Source organism: Sus scrofa, chromosome 15, assembly GCF_054392235.1.
Source record: "Sus scrofa isolate SSC_HxYL_T2T_F1_AM1 chromosome 15, Sscrofa_HxYL_maternal_Yorkshire_Landrace_v2.0, whole genome shotgun sequence".
NCBI classification, from domain to species: Eukaryota; Metazoa; Chordata; class Mammalia; order Artiodactyla; family Suidae; genus Sus; species Sus scrofa.
The window spans coordinates 147,127,594-147,147,152 of NC_139397.1; the positions used below are offsets into that span (position 1 = coordinate 147,127,594).

At 46.8% G+C, this 19,559-nt stretch overlaps 1 protein-coding gene and 1 non-coding gene across 15 annotated transcripts in view; one reads left to right on the plus strand and one right to left on the minus strand.

Moving 5' to 3' along the window:
• DIS3L2 (DIS3 like 3'-5' exoribonuclease 2) overlaps positions 1–19,559 on the plus strand; it is a 360,467-nt gene that overhangs the window by 252,806 nt on the left and 88,102 nt on the right. For all 14 annotated transcript variants that reach the window (XR_014828689.1, XR_014828690.1, XM_084997947.1 and 11 more), the window contains 1 exon segment: positions 12,383–12,490. Coding sequence is in view for 12 of the 14 variants with exons in the window: in XM_084997947.1 (XP_084854073.1) it covers positions 12,383–12,490 (108 nt within the window). In the remaining 2 variants the exon portion in view is untranslated.
• On the minus strand, positions 15,835–15,923 carry MIR10391 (microRNA mir-10391). The gene has a single exon (NR_162176.1). It is a non-coding gene; the product is annotated as a microRNA mir-10391 (primary transcript).

Below are 19,559 nucleotides of genomic sequence, written 5' to 3' on the forward strand. Positions count from 1 at the left end.
GGAGTGAAGAATGGGTCAAGCCTGGGTCTCAGAAGACATTCATGTGGAAGACGCTGTTTGACTCTTACGTCACACAAACCATCTGATCTTACCAGTGCTCTAGGCCTTTGGAAGTGCCAAAGGTCATTGAATCCATGGTCTGCCAACTGCAGCCACCCCTCAGTGGGTTCCTGCCAGCTTCGTCTAGTCCTCCACAGTGTACCCAACTTACTGACACTTGTTGGACAGCCTACGGCAGGAAGCCCAAGTATCTTCTAGCTTGTGACACAGAGAAATGTCCAAACTGATTGACATTTGCTTTACTAGGAAAGGTGTGAGAAAGACAGAAAATCCAACTCGCACCTCAGAAATCTGCACAACCCACAGGACGGATAAAATCAAGACAGATAACACCAAGTATCCACAAGGATGTGGAGCAGTGGGAACTCTCACTGGTGCAGGGAAGGCAAAGTGGTGCAACTGCTTTGGACAACGGACAGTGTTATGGACTGAGTGTTGAAATTCATATGTTGAAGTCCTAGCCTCCAATGTGACAGCCTTAGGAGGTGGGACGTTTGGAGGTGATTCGGTCATGAGGGTGGAGCTCTCGTGAACAGGATTCGTGCCCTCAGAAAAGAGACCCCCGAGAGCACCTTGTCACCCTGTGAACAAGGCGTCATCTGTGAACCAGCAACCAGGCCCTCACTAGACACTGAATCTGCTGCCACCTTGAGCTTGGATTTCCCAGCTCCCGGAACAGTGAGATATCAGTGTGCATTGTAAGCCACCCCGTCTGTGATATTTTTATTAGAGCAGTCTGAATGGAATAAGACAGGCAGTATCTTCTAAAGTTGAATGCATACACATACCTGTGACCCAGCGATTCTGCCTCTAGGTATATACCTAACAGAAAGGCGTGCCTATGTTACCAAAAAAATGTGTAAGAATGTTTGTTGCAACACTGTTTAAAATAGCCAGAAAACTAGAAAACTATTCATACGGTTGACTGTAGGATGAGCAAACCATTTGTGCTACATCCACACGGCGTGATGCTGTACAGCACTGAGGCTGAACAGATGACAGCTGCACACACAAACCTAACAGTGAAAGCAAAGGTCAATGTCAAGATAGAGGTTACCCTTGGTGGGGTGGGGGGGACTTTTAACGATTCTTGATTTGGGCACTGATTACACGAGTGTTCACTTGGTGAAAATGCGTCAAGCTTTTCCCCTGTGATTCATGCACGTGTGTGTGTGTGTGTGTATAATACATAAAAATATGATTTTGGGGGAAACCTTTGGGGGTGACGTGCACTCTACGCTGACTCACTTTAGTATATAAACCCAGCGTATGCGGGCAAAGGACCCACATCAAAACCCTGAGACCTCACTCATGGCTCGGTCCTCCGGAGAGCACGCCTCTGATATTGCACATTGACTGTACTTCATGTCACCTTGGGTTAGACACATCCTACCCACACGTCCTTCCCAAAGATGCAGTTGGCCAAACCCAACCTTTGTCTGACCCAGGGCCTCTTAGGGAAGGGAGATGAGACTTAAAAATCCCTTCTATCCACAAAACCTATAACGTTGGGATAGAGAAATAGAAGGAGCAATCTTTTGAAACTTTAAAGACCGCACAAAGTGAACACATGTGAAACGTTCTCCCCATGCAGATTCGAATACTTAAGAATTTTAGCCACAATTGGAGGTTCTTCCAAGCAGGTGGCTGTCTCTTATCTAGCTGCTGCCCTCTCCTTTTGTGGCCAGGGATTACGTTGCAAATTGAGAAAATGAAAAATAAAATAAAATAAAATGAGATTAAATAACTAAACCTGTGGCCTTTCTTCTTCTCTTTACTTTGGTCTCCTGATTGTCACAGTTCCTGAATTTCCCTTTGGGACTGCAGAGTGGGGCCCTTAGAAAGAGCCCGCGTGCCTGCGGTGGCTCTGGGCGCCTGCTGTCCCGGTCCCCCACCCCCACCCCGGCAGGAGAGCGGGGCGCCGGCCACAGCCTTGGACAGCGGCAGCCGTGCACTCGGATTCCTTTGAACCACTGCTCTGACCTTTCTTCCTACTCATTTTTGTTTCTCAAAGGACTGTGTCCAGGAACTTTTCTGCTGTTTTCACTTGACTCTGCCTATAAAAGTCTGCTTAAAAGCTGGATGAGTGGCTCCCCCACCCCCCGATTCCCTCCTCTTCACTTGGCCGAATTGTTTCCCCAGCGTCATCACACGGGGGAGGGGGTGTGGAGGGAGGGGTGGGGGTCGGGCTGCCAGTTGATCTCCCATCTATAGAGAATGTGGCACTGGTTTCTTTTCATTCAGTGTTACTGACCTATAAATAACTGCTGTCAGAATTACCATCTAAGCTCGAGATGGAAGATTATCCCACACATTAGGGCAGTATACAGTGAAACAGATCTTGGGTCCAGACACTGTCGTAGTGTCCAAATATCATCATACTGTCTTCTATTGGAGGGGAGCTGCTTTTTTTTAATTCAATACTTTTTATTTTTCTCCGTTATAGCTGGTTTACAGAGTTCTGTCAGTTTTCTCTTGTACAGCAAGGTGACCCAATCACACATACGCATATACACATTCCTTTTTCTCCCATTATCATGCTCCACCATAAGTGCCTAGATACAGTTCCCAGTGCTACTACAGCAGGATCTCATTGCCGTACTGTCTTCTAAATGAAATTTTTTTTGTTGGGCTTTTATTCACACTAATAAATATTTAGTTATTCTTATTAACAATAGGGTATACTCAGGAGGAAAGATAAATTTATATATTGTCTATTCAAATCCTGTGGAAAAAAACACTCTTTCTTTTTTCCAAGAGATAGATTTCTGTCGGAAGAGGGGACAGTGTCTATGTGAACTTAGGCCTGTCCTTCTCAGAAAGACACGCTATCTTCCCTGAGAGGGAAACACAATGTGATTGTGAAATTTAAGGTAATTTTAAAAAGATAAGTGCGTAAGTTTTAGAAGTAAAAGAAAACCTAAACCGTTGAAACCTAAACCTAAATTTTCTGCCTGTTGGCCCAAGCACTCGTGTTATTTTAGGTGTGAAACAGCTCAAATGAAAGTTCGCCCATAAATCTCTATGATATTTTATTGGTCCTGCTTTATAATAAAGATCAAAGATTGGGATTGGAAGCCTGTCTTAACGTGGAGTCCAAAGCGTTTTAAGATGTTCCTTTGTGACCCCAGTAGGTTGTCCGAGTGTTGATGTTTTGTTAACGTCCAACCGTGTCGCAAAGAGTTGATCAAATTCGGAATTCATGGAAGTGTTGATGTGAAAAAGAAAACTCTTTCAACAGAGATGTTGGCTTATCTCCTTCCTTTCGCATGTGTGAGTGGGGAGCTAGCTGAGTGGACCTTCCTGTTAAACCCTTGACGTCCGCAGAGAACAGGAGGGAAACTCACGCAGTTCTCAGGCTCCGGCAGCCAATGGGCAGTGAGGGTGGGAGGGACGTTTGGGAGCCAGCCGAGGCCCGGGCCGAAAGGGGCAGAAGCAGCCCCTCCTGGGCTACAGGACCCCCAGGGCGCCGTCGATGTCCGGGTCCCTTGTCGCTGCGAGTCCCTCCTGTTCCTCTTTGCCTGGCTGATTGATTCTCCCTCTGTGGCCCTTTCCTTGGTCACAGGGCTCTCCTGGCTAACCTGTTGCTGAACTTGGCCAGCCTGCCCGCTGTGGCTTTAGCAGATGTTTCTGCTCTCTGAGGCTAATAGAAGGTTTTATACTCTCGTTGGTGCCCCCACCCAGCGGCCCTGGGCAGTTGACCTGAATGATCCATTTCTCTCACCTCTCCTAGGCCCTAGTCCAGAATGCTTCGAAAGCCGCTGCCCTGTCACGAGGGTCCTTTTTTCCCAAGACCAGCTTTTAAGCTCTGTCCTGACCCAGCTTCGATTCTGGCCCTGAAACGAAGGAGACTAGCACTCTTGAAGCCCCTGGCCTTTTCTGCTGCCCAGAGTGTTACCAGTCTTCATCCAGTTAGCACTTATTGAGTACCAGCCGGGTGCCGGGTGCCAGGTCTGTAAAGATGAGGGGTCCTGCTCTTGCCAGGGGACGTCAGGGGAGGGGACGTGTAACAGTTACAGTACCCTGGGCACCTGTGGCTACAGAGGGGCTCCAAGGTGAGGCAGCATCCGAGAGGAGAGAGGAGTTGCACCTGCCTGGATTGCTGATGGGAGAGGAGCTTCTGCAAGAGCCAGGAGGGCTTCCCAACGCAATTGATTTTTGAGCAGTGTTGCAGAGTCTGAGTGGAAAACGTCCAGGTAGACAAATGTGGGTGGAGAGGGCTTTCCGGGCCGAGAGTAGAAAAAGCAAGGGACGCCCAGAAACAGGGTGTAGTTTGGCATTGCTGGGCGATGTGCTGCAGGGGAACCCGAGAGACAAACTTACAAAGAGAAGCCCGGGGCAGCAGCCACAGAAGCTAGAACTTCTCCTTGAGCTCAAGGAGGGAAGTGCCATCATCTCCTTTGACTCAGCGACTGTGTGATTGAAGAGTGCTGAGGCCAGAAGCAGGATAAGTGTTCTCAGCACCGGGGCCCTTTGTCTCAGTCACGGCCCTTGAAGCAGACAGACAGGGGACCTTCGCTCCCAGAGTCGTAGAAGCGTTGATCCCCGTGGTGATGCCCACCCGGACCCAGGAGAAGTAGAGCAAAGCTGTCTCCCGCCTGGTGCTAGAATGGACATCCTGAACCAGGAGCGTCCACATTTGCCCTCAAATTGCATCCCCTCCCAATCTAGCAAGCCATGTCGCACGAAGAGAGCAGGGCCAGGCCAGGGGGCAGGTGGCGCCCCCTCCCTCTTGGCTGTCTCCTTGGAGGGAGGGGACCACGGCCCCTCTGCCAGCTTGCCTTAAGAGCTCGTGGCCTCTGAACACGGAGGGTCTGGGCTGTCCCGAGGACCTGTTGGCTTCATTAAGGCTGTCTGGGCCTTCTCTCAATGGCAGGACAAGCAAAAAATCAAATTGCTGAAGTCAGCTCATCAGCACTTAGGGAAGATAAAGGCAGCGTATGCTAAAGTCAGTGGGATTGCAGATTAGCACTGGGTGGAATTCAGACAGAAGATGCAGATGTCTGAGGATAATCTTATCCGGAATCATTTCAACTCTGCTGCTGGTTTAGGAGTGTGAGAACATATCCCAAGAGAGACAAAGATGCCCACGATCGAACAGCAGAGGAAGGCGAGGAAAAGGCTCATTTGAGAGAGATTTAGGATGCCAGACCTACAGGACTCGGGCAGGGATTGGGGTGGCAGGGAGAGGAGAACAGGGAATCACCAGTAACACCCGGAGTTGTGCTGGCGGAGGGGCTGTTGCCGCTTGCGTAACTGAGGCCGGGGTGCTGCTCTCAACAGAGGTCGGGGACAGACACGTAGCAGGTGCAGGGAGGAGAGCTTGGTCTTCTTCGCGGGGCGCAGTTTGAAGGATGCATGGGACACCCGGACCAAGGTGTCCAGTCAGCAGCATGATGGACGGGTCTGGATTCCAGGCAGCTAGGGTTGGCAGCGCAGATCTGGGCAGACTCGTACATCAGTAGCGGTGCACACACCATCCCCGTGCACCACGTGCTGTGAGAAGAAAGGAGAGCCGAGTGCAGAGGCCGAGAGCGGCAGCATCTGAGGAGCCCGCCGAGGAAGGACCAACACAGGGGAGAGGCGGCGAGCGCCCCCTAGTTCTGTGACGTGAATCTCTTACCTGGCCTCAGGCATTTGTGTGTCCACAGGAAAGGCACAGGTTCTGTACAGACATGCTCACCTGATTTATTGTGAGGCATATGGGGCCTCGAAATTTGTACATTCTCATGTTTTGGTTATCATCCAAAATGTCCATAGTGGGAGGTTTCTGGTGGCCTAGTGGTTAAGGATCCATTGTTGTCACTGCTGTGGCCCACGTCTAGGCCCTGGCCTGAGACTTCCACATGCTACAGGCATGGCTAAAAGGAAACGAATGAGAAAGTCATGTTGGGTTGAGAAGTGAAAGGAGGTGAGAAAGGAAAGAAGCACAAGCTAGTCTGAGGACCGTCTGTGAGAAGCGGGGGGTGGGGGGCAGAGGGAGGAGGAGACCCAGCCTGGGGAGGGGCTGTTGCTGGTCTGAGGAAGGGAGACTGACCTTGTATTTCCGTCTGCAGGAAGGGTGCAGACCAGCAGGCAGGTGGCTGACGGGGATGGTGGGCAGGAGAGGACCAGACAGGTCAGGCTCCGGACTGGAGGACCCCTGTGAGGGACCAGGAGACCAAGGCGCCACACTTCGCGGGGGCGGGGGGGGGGGGGATGGTGTCAGAAGGAACAGGTGAAGGGCAGGGAGGAAGGATGCTTGGGAGGGGTCGGGTGTGATGTTCACATCCTCACATTTCTGAGAAAAAGAGTTGAGGTTTACTGCTGAGAGCGAGGGAGAAGGCAGTTGGGTAGGAGGTTTCAGGAGAGCAGAAAACTGGGGGGATGGAGTCTGAAGGGCGCGTGGGGAGGAGCCAAGCAGAGGCAGAGCCGGGACCACCGGCCTCCACCAAGTCCAGTGGTTCTCTCTGTCACCGCTCAGCTGCGACCCCTGAAAGCGGAAGGGCAGCTTGTAAGAGCGACTGCGGGGGCCGCCACTGGGACAGTGAGAGGGACTTGGAGAACTTCGAAGGAGCTCTCGCCGGGGAGGGCAAGACAGGCCACAGCTGGGGAGGGGTGTCAGGGGATGCGTCATCGTTCCCATGATGCTGGTGACAGCCAGCGGTTCCTCAACTGCTGGAGAGACCTGACTTCTCCGCTCTGGTTTTACATCGGGTTCTGCACTTCTGACTGTGCCCGCTCCAGGTTCTGGGGCAGATCTCACGTAGCCGATGCGTGTGCGGGGACCGAGTGTGCGGGGACTGCTCTGGCGCAGGTCTCCCCTGAAACATCAGAACTTGTATCTGAAAAGCAGCGCCCTGAGAGTGGCTCTCTGTCTCTCCAGCCTCCCTCTCATGGGGATCTCTGCTGTGCTGTGGACTTGACACATGTGCCATGTGTCATGGAGCACATTCCTGGTGACCCCGGCAGAAGTCAGGCCCAAATTCTGGGAGGCCCTGCCATGCCAAACCACACATGTAACATCTTCACTCCTTTTCCTTTGAAAGACAGAGAAATAATCATCTAGTTACAAAACTGTATGGACACAAAGATAAAGACTATTTTCCTGGAATTCCATCTGAATCCTGCCCCAAGATCTAGTGAAAGTTTATTAAAAGGAGCGCCCTTTAAAAATTTGGCATAATTATACTACCCCAAACGTATGAATGGTTAGCTTTTCCATGAGCATTCAGGTTCTTTGGCATCAGACCATTGCAGTGTGCATTTTAAAATGTTTTCCTCTGGGTAAGATACAGGATGTCAAGCAGCGTTGATAACCTGGGCAGCCACTGCACCTACCAAGAGTTTTTAGGAGAGCACAGCCAAAACAGTTTATCTTACGCTTAACATACTAGCAGCCTATGAAATTCTTATGGAAAGATGTTTAAATAGAAGTCTACCATGTAGTTCATAAAATGTTTTATGTGATCCAGTAAACGGGCAACATAGAAAGAAGAGGTGATGTGTTTTCTGGGTCAAAGTCCATCATTTGTAAACTAGAGGTGCCTGCTGTGTGTCAAGTGCTAGCTAGGGGGACAGGGACAGGGACAGTCTTCATTCCTTGAGATTCCCATGGCTCATAAAGAGGCAGTTAGGGAGCATCCTGGGGGAGCAGGGAGGAAGGGGCCGGTGGGAGGAAATGTATAAAACTCAGCACATGCTCCACCTGGGGCTCTGGGCAAGTCTCCAGAGATGCTCGTGAGCTGAATCTTAAAGGATGTGCTAAAGTTGGCCAGATGTAATGCATCCAGAAGGGCGCTCCGGAAAGAGAGCACAACATGAGTAAGAGCTAGAGCAGCCAGCAGGCCCCTGCGGCTCTGGGGAGTCCAGGCCAGGGCACCCAAGGACCTGGTGGAGCGTGGGACACCAGGGAGAGACTTTACTGAGCAGCTTATTTTACTAATAAGAGAACCAAGACTCAGAGCGTTAGACTAGGTTCCCCATATTGCACCGGAAGTGGTGACCCAGGCCTAGACCTGCAGGTCGTCTGGTTACAAAGCCTTTACTCTTCCTTCCCAAGTTGCACTGCTCATGAGTCTGGGTCTCCTTCTGTTGGTTAATCATCTCTAAACTTTTTCTTTTTCTCTCTTTTTTTTTGTGGTAAAGTCCTTTTTGCAAATAAAATCTTAATCCCCAACTCCAATATGTGAAAACAGATCCGGGTGTCTTTCATTAGCATAAACTTATTCCGTATATAAATGGATAACCGTTCTGAGATCAAGTTGTGAAAACAGTGGCTTTCTTTTTAACAAGCTCTTTGATGTTGAAATAAACTTAAATTTACAGAAAAGTTGCAAAGACAGTACAGAGAGGCCCCATCTTCCGCCCCCCCAGCTCCCGCCCCGCCCCCCCAACATCTTCCATTACCACGTACATTTGTCATAAGCAGGAAGTTGACATTGGAGCACTGCTGTTAACTAAATCCATACTTTATTTGGATTGCACCAGTTTTTCCACCAATTATCTTTCCGTTCCAGGGTCCAGTCCAGGGTACCACGTTGCATTTAGTTGCAATGACTTTCTTTTCGCAAACACTAAAACATGAAGTCAGGAATTACGTTATGTTCTCAGATGCTCAGCATTGTGATTGAAAATAAGATACTGCCTTGCACACATAGAAAAAATGCTAACTATCTGTTAAAAAAAAAGGTATTAAGTCCTGGACTGCAGGCATGCAGGGCAAGCAGCCTGCTACCAAAATGCAGTTGGTATAATTATCTGGTAATGCAGCCCAGAGAAGAAGCACTGCACACCCAGAAAACTCGATTTATTCTGACTTGGCTTGGCTGTCATACAATATACCATAGATTCGGCAGCTTAAACGACACACATTTATTTTTTTTTCACCATCTTCGAGGCTAGAAGTCCCAGATGAAGGTGCCAATTCACTTCCTAGTGAGGACTCTTCCTGGCTGGTCGAAGGCTGTGTCCTTACACGGCCTTTCTTCTGCGCATGTGCAGGGCAGGGAGGGGGAGTCACCTCTCAATTTACCAGGTCAGGACCCCTCCCTGAGGACCTCATCTAACCCTGATTACCACCTAAAGACCCCACCTCCAGATGGAGTCACATTGAGGGTTCGGGCTTCAGCGTAAGAGTTGGGGGGACGTTATTCCGTCCGAAGCCTAGTCCAAAGGCTGAACTTATGTGCAATCTTTACAATTCAATCACGAGATGTATAGTATTAAAAATGTCTCCATTTTGGACCATGTGTTTATGCAGGTAAATATGTATTATTTTATAAAACACGATATATGCAAGAAAATGTTAAATATTTAGAATGCTTAATATTTAATACTCATTAAATAAGTGAACAAAGAAAATAAACTGTCATCTGAGCAGTTGGTGCAAAAGCAACAGCAAGAAAGATTTTCAAAAGTAGTTGTCTTAAAGCTATTAGCAGAAGTCTTCACATGGCCATTAGATTTTACGTGAAAAGATACAGCATCTTTCAGAATAATGCCAAACGATGCCATATAGTTATTAACTGTTTGTCACTGGTGTAGGCTATGAGTTCCAGAATTTTCTTTTCCATTCCAAAGGTTATTTACTGTACTGAAACAGCAAACGGATGGCTCACACAGAATCAGAGACCACTGGGGTTTGTTTTGCTTTTGCTGATAATGGAGCTTAAGCAGCTAACTTTGCCTCAACAGGCGCGTGGTTGCCGCTCTGTCACTTCGCAGTGACTCAGCACAGGGTTACAGCGTTACCCTGCTTGACACTGCAAAACTAGGAGGCACACAGTTATTCAAAGGCGTGCTGAATAAATTGTCTGTTAATGTTGCCGCCTAGTTTGAGAGGTAGGGGGTGAACGATGGAGGATGCCATTAATCAAGAAAAATATGGAAAAAGGAATAGATTTAAAGGTAGGAGGAAGGGGAAAGTCTGAAGTATCTACTGAGCATCCAGGTAGGGCTGTTATTTTGTCTTTGGAATTTTAGAGAAAACAAATAACATTCCAGGAGAGCTGTTAAGTCATCATTTGAAAGTAAGGCGAAGCGGATTTCTTTTTTGAAGAAATTGAAGAGGGGATGCCGTGGAGTCGGTTTATAATGGGATCAGAAAGATGAGGAAGAGGAGGAAATAACGGAGGCTTCGGAAACTACAAAATGAACCGACCACAGTGTTCCTCTAGGAACCTGGATCTATGGCCCTTTCGGTGACTTTTCCCTTCTAGTTCTATTGCAGTATAATGGACGTATGGAACTGTGTTAAGTTTACGGTGTACAGCATAATGATTTGACTCACATTATGAAATGACTGCCACAGTAAGTGGAGCGAACATTCGTCATCTCATGTAGCTACAGCATTAAAGAAAGAGAAAAAAAAAATGTTTTTCCTTCCAATGAGAACTCTTAGGATTTACTCTCTTACTTTCAGAACTAATGTGCAGCCGTGTTGATTCTGTTTCTCGTGTTGCACGTTACATTCCTAGGATTTGTGTATCTTATAACCAGAAGTTTGTACCTTTGGACCTCCTTCATCCAGTTCCCCTTCGCCCCACCAGTGATGTTTCACTGGACTATTCTGCTAATGCTCCAACCTGTGATTTGGTCGGTTGCAGTATCTTCAATTGCCGAAGCACTGATTCAGCACTTTTACTCTGATGGACCCCTGTCACGAGTTAACACTCAGCCCTTGGATTCTTTTATTTTCCCCTGCTTTGTTGAGGAGTCGTTGGCAAATATAACTCTGTATTTTTCAAGTGTACAATATGATTGATAAACACACACACTGCGAAATGATGGCCACGATCAAGATAATGAGCCCATCCGTGGCCTCACACGGTTCAGTCTTTACCGTGCGGGGGGTGAGAATGCTTAAGATTTCCCTCGGCCAGTTTCAAGTGTACAATACCTTCTAATAACCACCATGCTGTTCCCCGGGTCCTCAGAATTCATTCATCGCATAACAGGAAGTGTGTAAAACCGCTTGGCCTCCATCTTCCCATTTCTCCCTTTCCCCAGCCTCTGGCAACCACCTTTCTACTCTCTGCTTCTATGAACTCGCCCCCCCCCTTTTAATAAAGAGTCTACATATAAGTGATACATACAGTATTTGTGTTTCTCTGCCAGGCTTATTTCACTTGTCGTGAGGCCCTCCAGGTTCGTCCATGTCGTCTCACATGGCAGAATTTCCTTCTTTTATGGCTAAATAGTATTTCTCTGTGTGTGACATTGTCTTTAGCTATTCAACTGCCAGAATACACTTAGGCTGTTTCCATGTCTTGGCTACTGTGAATGATGCTGCAGGGAACATGGGAGTGCAGGTATCTCTTCAAAGTACCAATCCCGTTGCTTCTGGATATACACCCAGAAGTGGGATTCCTGCATCACACGGTGGTTCTGGTTTTTGATTTTTTGAGGAATCTCCATCCTGTTTTGCCTTGTGGCTGTACCAATTTATAATCCCTCCAATAAGGTACAAGGGTTCCCTTTTCTCTACATCCTTGCCAACGTTTGTTATTGCTTCTCTTTTGGATAATAGCCATCCTAACATGAGAGGCGATATAGAAATTAAGAAAGCAGTCCCACTCACAGTTGCATCAAACCCAGTAAAATACTTGGGAATTTAACCAAGGAGGTGAAAGACCTATACAGTGAAAACTTTCAGACATTGATGAAAACAAAAATTGGTGGAGACACAAATGAGTGGGAAGATACCCTGTGCTCTTGGATTGGATGAATTAGTGTTGTTAAAATGTCTGTGCCACCCACAGTGGTCTGTAGATTCAGTGTAGTCTCTATCAAAATTCCAATAGCAGTTTTCACGAAAATAGGAAAAAACTCTCATAAAATTCATGTAGAACCACAAAAGACCCTGAAGAGCCAAAGCAGTCTTGAGAAAGAAGCACAAAACCGGAGGCATCGCACTTCTGCTTTCAAACTATACTGCAAAGTTGTCATAATCAAAGCAGCGTGGTACTAGCTTAAAAACAGACACATAAACCAATGGAACAGAATAGATAGCCCCCAAATAAACCTATGTGTAGATGGCTAACTAATCTTTGACGAGGCTGCCAAAAGTACACAATGGGGAAAGAATCATCTCTTTAACAAATGATGTTGGAAAAGCTGTACAGCCACATGCAGAAGGATGAAACTGGAGCCTCTCCTAAAGGCTCCTGGAAAATTATCGGGTAGTGTGGCCTTTCTGCAGAATGTTGGGGAAAAAGAGCTTCCTCCATCTTCATCTCGCTGTGGAAGCTCAAGCTGTTCACCAAAACTCCACCCTCTGGGCCCTTCTGAGTGTTAGGTCGGCTTGCAAGAGGATGCTCACGGACCTGTTCTCTGGTTGCAGGTGGTCCCCATGCTTCCCAGGCTGCTTTGTGAGGAGCTGTGCAGCCTCAATCCCATGACCGACAAGCTGACCTTCTCTGTGATCTGGACGCTAACTCCCAGAGGCAAGGTAACAACTTACATGTATATCCGTTCCATTCATTGAGTCCCTGCTGGGTACCCCCAGTGTTCCTGGCACTGGGCTGGCGCCCCAGGGTGGCGGGAGGAAGGCGGTGCAGGGCAGCACCAGAGAGGAGAACTTTCGAGAAGAGCTGCCAGTCCATTTAGGAGGCAAGACTGAGCCTCAGCAGTTTGCAGCCTGTCACGGGAGGGAAGAAACTCTGTAAGCAGCGTCACGTGGGGGAGGCTCAGTGCAGGGGCAGGTGTAAATGAAGGTGAGTGTGGCTTGGCATTGGTGGGAGGAGCAGTCTGTGCCTGGTTAGGAGAGCAGACCCTGTTCGAAGGAGGACATTTGGGAAAAGGGTGGTGAATTTGGGTAGGGGAGGTGGAATCAAACCCTGGGGACCCTCAAGTGCCACCAACAAACTGCAGGTGTTAAGGTTCCTCTGAAGTGTCCAGAGAAAGGGGACACTTGAGAAAGATGAGTGCTGCATCACCGTGCCCTCTGAAGATGAGTTTACTTTGCACAAGGTAGTGCTGTAATCGAGGCACAAGGTGATGAAACCATGGACTGAGAACAGACGAGAAGGTCAGCGGCCATTCCCTAAATGTGGGAATAAATGAGACAGATACACGAAAGATGGCCCCCGAACAAGTCCCCTCCCCCCCAACAGAAACGACTCTGACCTTCTGAAAACAGGGTGATGATTAGGTAAAGCTATGGTACCGACCCAGGGGAATGTTGTACAATTACTAAAGTTGTTACACAGATCATGTAAGAACATGGGAACTGCTTATGCCGTAATATTAAATGGAAGTTAAAAAAAAAGATATTTAATTATAAAGAGCTTCCAAATAAAGATGGAGGATCAAATACCCACATTTACTTTTATTCCTTCCCAAAACCTCACTAAAACAACAGTGAAGAAATTTTTTTTAAAAGACCTAAACCCACAAGGACAAAGAGAATGGGAGAGGAGACAACAGCAACAAAATTTTGGAAGCCGGGAAGCAGATGGATGAGTGGTAACTGACTTAGCAGTCCTGAGAAAGCCGAATTCTGAGCCAAGCGCAGAGAAAGCCAAGAAACAACCCAGTTGACACAGCAGAACCCTAAAAAAAATTCAGAAATTGACAGCAGCAGGTAACTCTGTAAAGTGGGGGAGAGGTGGGTGAACAGGAAGCCAACTATATTGGTTGAAGGTTTATTTTAAAAGCCTACCCCTCCCATAACTTAGCAGAGGACCAGACATTTACCCTCTGGACAGGGTAAAGTAAAGGATGCCTAAGCTAGGGGACGCCACACACAGTTGTGGGAGCAGCTCCTTTGGGGGTGGAGTGAATGCTGGCATACCGAGCATCAAGAGTCCCAGCTTTTTTTTCCCCAGCCAACCTCAGAAGTTTAGTAGCCAAGCCTATACCCTTGAGTCAGAAGATAGGAAAATCTTTCTTTGAGGAATCCGAGTGGTGAAGAAGATTGAAAGATAATAACCTCAAGGATTTCCCAACCAAAAGCTCAGCTGTATTTCTCTACACTGCAGCTTGCAGAGGCTAAGCTCCACCCGCACCAGCAGAGCTTTTTAGGATTTCACTGAAATCAGCCTCTTAGTATTTCACTTGCCTGCATAAAGAGACAACCCAGAGGAAAGCCTGGAAATGGGAAAACCAAAGCAAACAAACAGAAAAGCAACTAGAACAAACCAGACTGTGCAAGGAGAAGAAACTCTTTTATATTCTCAAAGAATTTCTTTTTTAAAGAGAGTACCTGTATTACAAGATCTAAGTACTTTAAAAAAGAAGCATTGGGGGCAGAAGGGAGGAGCTGTTTTTTAATAAATTAGCTGCATGAAATTAAAAACATGTTAGGAAAAATGAAGAAGACTCAAGTTTCCGACGGGAAGAGAAAGTTGAGGCGCTGTCCCAGAATCAGATAGAAAAGTAGAGGCCCCGTCCAGGATATCAAACGTCTATTCAGTGAACCTTCCAGAAACAGACACCAGAGGGAAGAGGGAGAAGAAATCATTAACAAAATCCCCCAGGGACATGGCCCTTTTCCGGGGGAATGTAACTTTCCAGACTGCAGGAGCCCACTGGCCGGCACAGTGATGGAGCCGCATCGGCTCCAAACCACATCGTCATAAAATTTCAGAACACCAAGGACAAAGAAAACATCCTGTAGGCGTCTAAGAAGGAAAAAAAGAGTCACATACAGTAGACCAGAACTCGGAACAACCTAAGACTCTTCTCTTATGACCCTCGAAGCTACATGACAGTGATGCTACGCTGGCAATAAGATGAGAGCAGAGGAGAGGACATCTTCAGACGTGCAAGCTCGCCAAAGAACGTACCTCTCCCCTGCCGTTTCTCGGGAAGCTACCAGAAGATTTTCTTCTTCAGAAGGAGAGAGTAAGTCAGGAAGGAGGAACACCTGGGATTCAAGACAAATAAACCAACACAGTGAAGTGAAAACATCACCCAGATCTCAAGTCAGCAAACTTTTCCTGTGGCGTAGGTGAATGTCTTTGGCTTTATAGCATTTGGTCTCTGTCGCAGCTGCTGACTCTGCTGTTGTAGCACAAAAGAAGACGATATTGAATAATGAGCATGACTGCGTCCCCGTGAAATTTACTTAAAACAAGTGGCAGGCGGCCCACAGGCCATCCTTTGCTGACCCTTGGCCTAGATGATGGTGAAGAGAGTTCCCAGCCCTTTGCAGATGCAAATGACAGCAGCCTCAGGTGGCAAGCTCTCACCAGACACTGAACTGGTGAGACAGTGTGATCTTGGACTCATTGGATCTTGGACTTCCCAGCCTCCCAAACTGTGAGAAATAAGTTGTTGTTTATTTTGTTATGTTAGGGTATTTTATTATGTTAGGGCTCTAGCAGACTAATAGTTCAATCTATGTTATTTTGTTATGTTAGGGTTCTAGAAGACTAATAATAGTTCAACTGAACTACCGATTGAACTTTCTTATAGGTTGCATTAAAATCCATTGGTCTGGAGTCGCCGTGGTGGCTCGGTGGTCACGAACCTGAGCAGCAACCATGAGGATGAGGGTTCAGTTCCTGGCCTTAGGGATCCAGCGTTGCCATGAGCTGTGGTGCAGGTCACACACATGGCTTGGATATGGAGTTGCCATGGCTGGCAGCTGTAGCTCTGATCCGACCCCTAGCCTGAGAATTTCCATGCGCCGCTGGTTCGGCCCTAAAAAGACCAAAAAAAAAAAAAAAAAATACACACACACACACACACACACACACACACACTGGTCTTTTTGAATGGCTCTTTTATTTAAAAATTTAAGTCATTTATTAATTATTCCCAAAGAGTAATTAAGAACACTGATGAAATGGCGGAGTTAGTCTCCTTCCTTGAGGCTTAGGGAGGACGTGTCCTCCTCCTTTTCTGGTTTACAAGACCAATGAAATGAAAACTGACCCTTACGCTTTTAAATGATTTCAATATTTGAATGTAACTGGGATTTTTAAATGAGCAAAATATTTTTTGGAAATTGAAAAGAAATTTTAAATGAGCAAAATTTTTTGGAAATTGGAAAAAATTTTAAGTCGTTTAGAGAATGTTGGCTTATTACGCTGATCTTCTGCATGTGGACACATTTCATAATGTGATGTAAAAAATTACATTTATTAATATCACTACCAATGCTAGATAAGTCTTTAAGGATTAGGAAGCATATATCATGTGTCAGATACAAGTTTCTAAAATTTTGATTTTTGTAAAAGCTCAGATTTTATCACTGGCAAAACATAATGTTGGTTGTTTTTCTTGAGGTGCCGAGTAATCATAATTTGTGCGCTACTTCGTCCTTCAAGTAGAAATGGTGTTATGTCAAAAAAGCAGTCAGTTCAGCTCACAACTCAAAATTAAATCTGCTTTTCCTCAAGACAACTGCTATACTTCAGCACGCTGCTTATGGGAAAAAGACAAATACCCAAGGGTTGCGCCATAATAAAAGGAATAACTTTCAATGCGTCATCAAGAACATTCTTAGGTGAGCCAGCTTCTTTTCTTCCTGTGAATGTGAGCTGGTAAAGAGACCCCTGACCGCTCATGCCATTTGTTGTCGTTGCGTGATTCATGCCAGAGCATCAGTGGCTCTCCCCACCAGTGCTTTTGTACCATCAGGATAGAATAATGCCTTAGTAATATCATGAAAATAGTTCTGATGTCATGGATCCCACAAGGGTCCCAGGGAGCCCCTAAAAGTCCATAGACCATAGTTCGAGAACCACTGTTTTAGACAATTGGCGGAATGCTTGGGGTGGATTAATGTAGAGTATGTGGAAAAGCCAAGCAAATTAAAACAAGACAGTTATTAATCTCAGCTGCTCACCAAAATATCACCGTTTTACCACCCTCCAGAAGTGCACAACCCGCAGGAACTTTATCTGGATCCCAAAGCCCAGGTTTCAAAATTACCAGCTCAACAACTGACACCACCCAACAGCAAGACAAAACCAACAACCCAATTGACACACGGGCAAAAGACCTGAACAGACAGAAAAGCCAAGCAAATTAAAACAAGACAGTTATTGGAGTTCCCATCATGGCGCAGCAGAAATGAATCTGACTAGGAACCATGAGGTTGTGGGTTCGATCCCTGGTCTCACTCACTGGGTTAAGGATCCAGTGTTGCTGTGAGCTGTGGTGTAGGTCGCAGATGTGGCTTAGATCCTGTGTTGCTGTGGCTGTGGTGTAGGCCGGGGGTCACAGCTCTGATTAGACCCCTAGCCTGGGAACCTCCATATGCCGCGGGTTCAGCCCTAAAAAGACAAAAAAAAAAAAAAAAAAAACCCAAGAAACAAGACAGTTATTAATCTCAGTGGAAATAAAAGGTTGTATAGAAAGGAGAAGTAACACTGAGTATGTACATGGTCTTTATAGTTATGGTAACTTTATTGGGAGGACGAGGGCCTGGAATGGTTACGTGGGTGTGTTTGAGGGCAGGGAGTACACGTGGAAAGAAAAGTAAATTCTCTTCTTCTGTAGTCAGGCATTATGAACAATGCCTAGAACTGAAACGTCAAGGCATAGTAATCAAGCAGGTGATACAGCACTGTGACAGTAAATACGAAGACAGTCTGCTCAGAGGTGGCAGGTGTCCCCTTGGGGAGGGGCAGAGGAGGGAGAGGGCCCGAGGGCTGCTGTGCTTCCTACCAAGGCTTTAAACTGCTTCACTCTTTGAACCATGGGTACTTTAATCTTTTACTTTTTATTTTTAAAAATTTCAATCATACATGAAAGTAAATAGTGCAATGAATCCACCATCCCTGTCTCCTGGATTTAACTACTGTCAACATTTTTTTCCTTTGCTAAAGTATTTTAAAGCAAACCCCAGACATCATGTCATTTCATTCGGATGGATGGATGGATGGATGGATGGGTAGATAGATAGATAACGTGGCTCTTAAAAATTTGGCCATTTTCACACATAGCCACAATGCCGTTAGACCCCTAACGATGAACATGAATGCCTTGGTGTTATCTAAAACCCAGTCCATCATTAATTTCCCAGATTATCTCCAACTGATTTGTCCAGATTGGAATCAAAACAAGTCGTGCACATTACATTGGGTTTTTGTGACTCCTAAATATCTGATAATAAGTTCCTCGTTAAGAGTCAATAGGCAAACGTTATCTGAAATACAGAGAAGGAATTGTGAGGACGGGATGCCAGTCGTCATATTTTGGTGGGGGTGGGAACACGCATGGGGAAGAAGTGAATGGAAAAAGACCAGAGGGAAATAAAAGAGAATGCCAGTAGTGGCTGCATTGGGGTAGTAAGACTGTGAATAATTTTTCCTACTTTTTTGTATTTTCTAATGTTCTTTGAAAACATGTATGACTTTCATATTTTTATAAATGCTTATTTTTGCAAAAGTTTAACTAAATAGAAGATAAAAGCCCATAGAAGAAAACTAACTTGTGTCAACAGAAAAGAACTTTGAATCTGAATTAAGCCTGCCAGAGTCAGACCCAAAAAATAAAAAGCTGCCTGATCTAATGAGTTTCTAAAATATGAGGGTCATAAAAGTAGCACTTAGAAAGAGGCAGACTCTGAAAACCCAACTGGTCTTTAGGGTTTCCGCTGGAGGCAGCATCTAGTGACCAAGCCTCTGGCACAAGGGGACTGGAGAGCAGGTGTGAAGAAGGCCCAGGGTCCAGGAGGGGACGCAGGGCCTCTAGCAAACCGAGCCAAAGAGGAAGTGTGAGCATTTGGACCTGGGGCAGTCATGGCCAAGACACTAACCACACTCCTTGTACTGTGGTCATTCAGACATCCTACCCAGAACGAGAGGCCACATGGAGCAGGGGTGGCCCTGGTCGGTTAGTCCTGAGATGTAGTGTCAGGTAAGTCTCTCTTACTCACAGTCAAGATGCTCAAAAGGAGGAGTTCCCTGGTGGTGCAGCAGGTTAAGGATCTGGTGTTGTCACTGCAGTGGTTCCAGCCTCCACCTTTGCCTTCCAGTCCCCTTTCCTTCAAGGTCCACCATTCTTCCAGTGCCTTTCAGTTGTCCTTCTTAGAAAGCAGAGACACCAGCTGGCTGGGTCTGCTAAAGTCCCCCCTTCAGAGTCCCCCTTACCTCTCTCTTCAGGCAGCGAAACACGCTCCGATTCCAACCTGAGTTTAAGCCCTGTGATCTTTCAATGGCCTCAGCATCCTCTGAGCCTCTCAGACTCTCTGTCTCTGGCCTGTATCGCATCCGCCACATGCTAGCAGTTTTACATGTTAAGCTCTGCTTTTGCAAAGTGGCGCTCATCAGTCCTCTCTCTGCTGTTACCACAGTCACTGTCCCCTCCCGGGTCCTTGCCATCCTTCCGCGGTATGTTTGGGAGAGACTGTCCACGGCCTCTTCATTCTAGTTCCCCAGTGGTGTTAGATGACTTTCTGGAAGCCGAATCTGGTCCTGTTACCCTATTACCCAGTAGTGTCCTCTCACAGCTGACAGCGGGTGATGATTAGCCACAAATGTCTCATCTCCAGAGCAGGACATGCAAAGACCTCCGCCAGCCCCTCCCCCACGGTGTGACCCTCTGCCACTCATCTTTCAGCA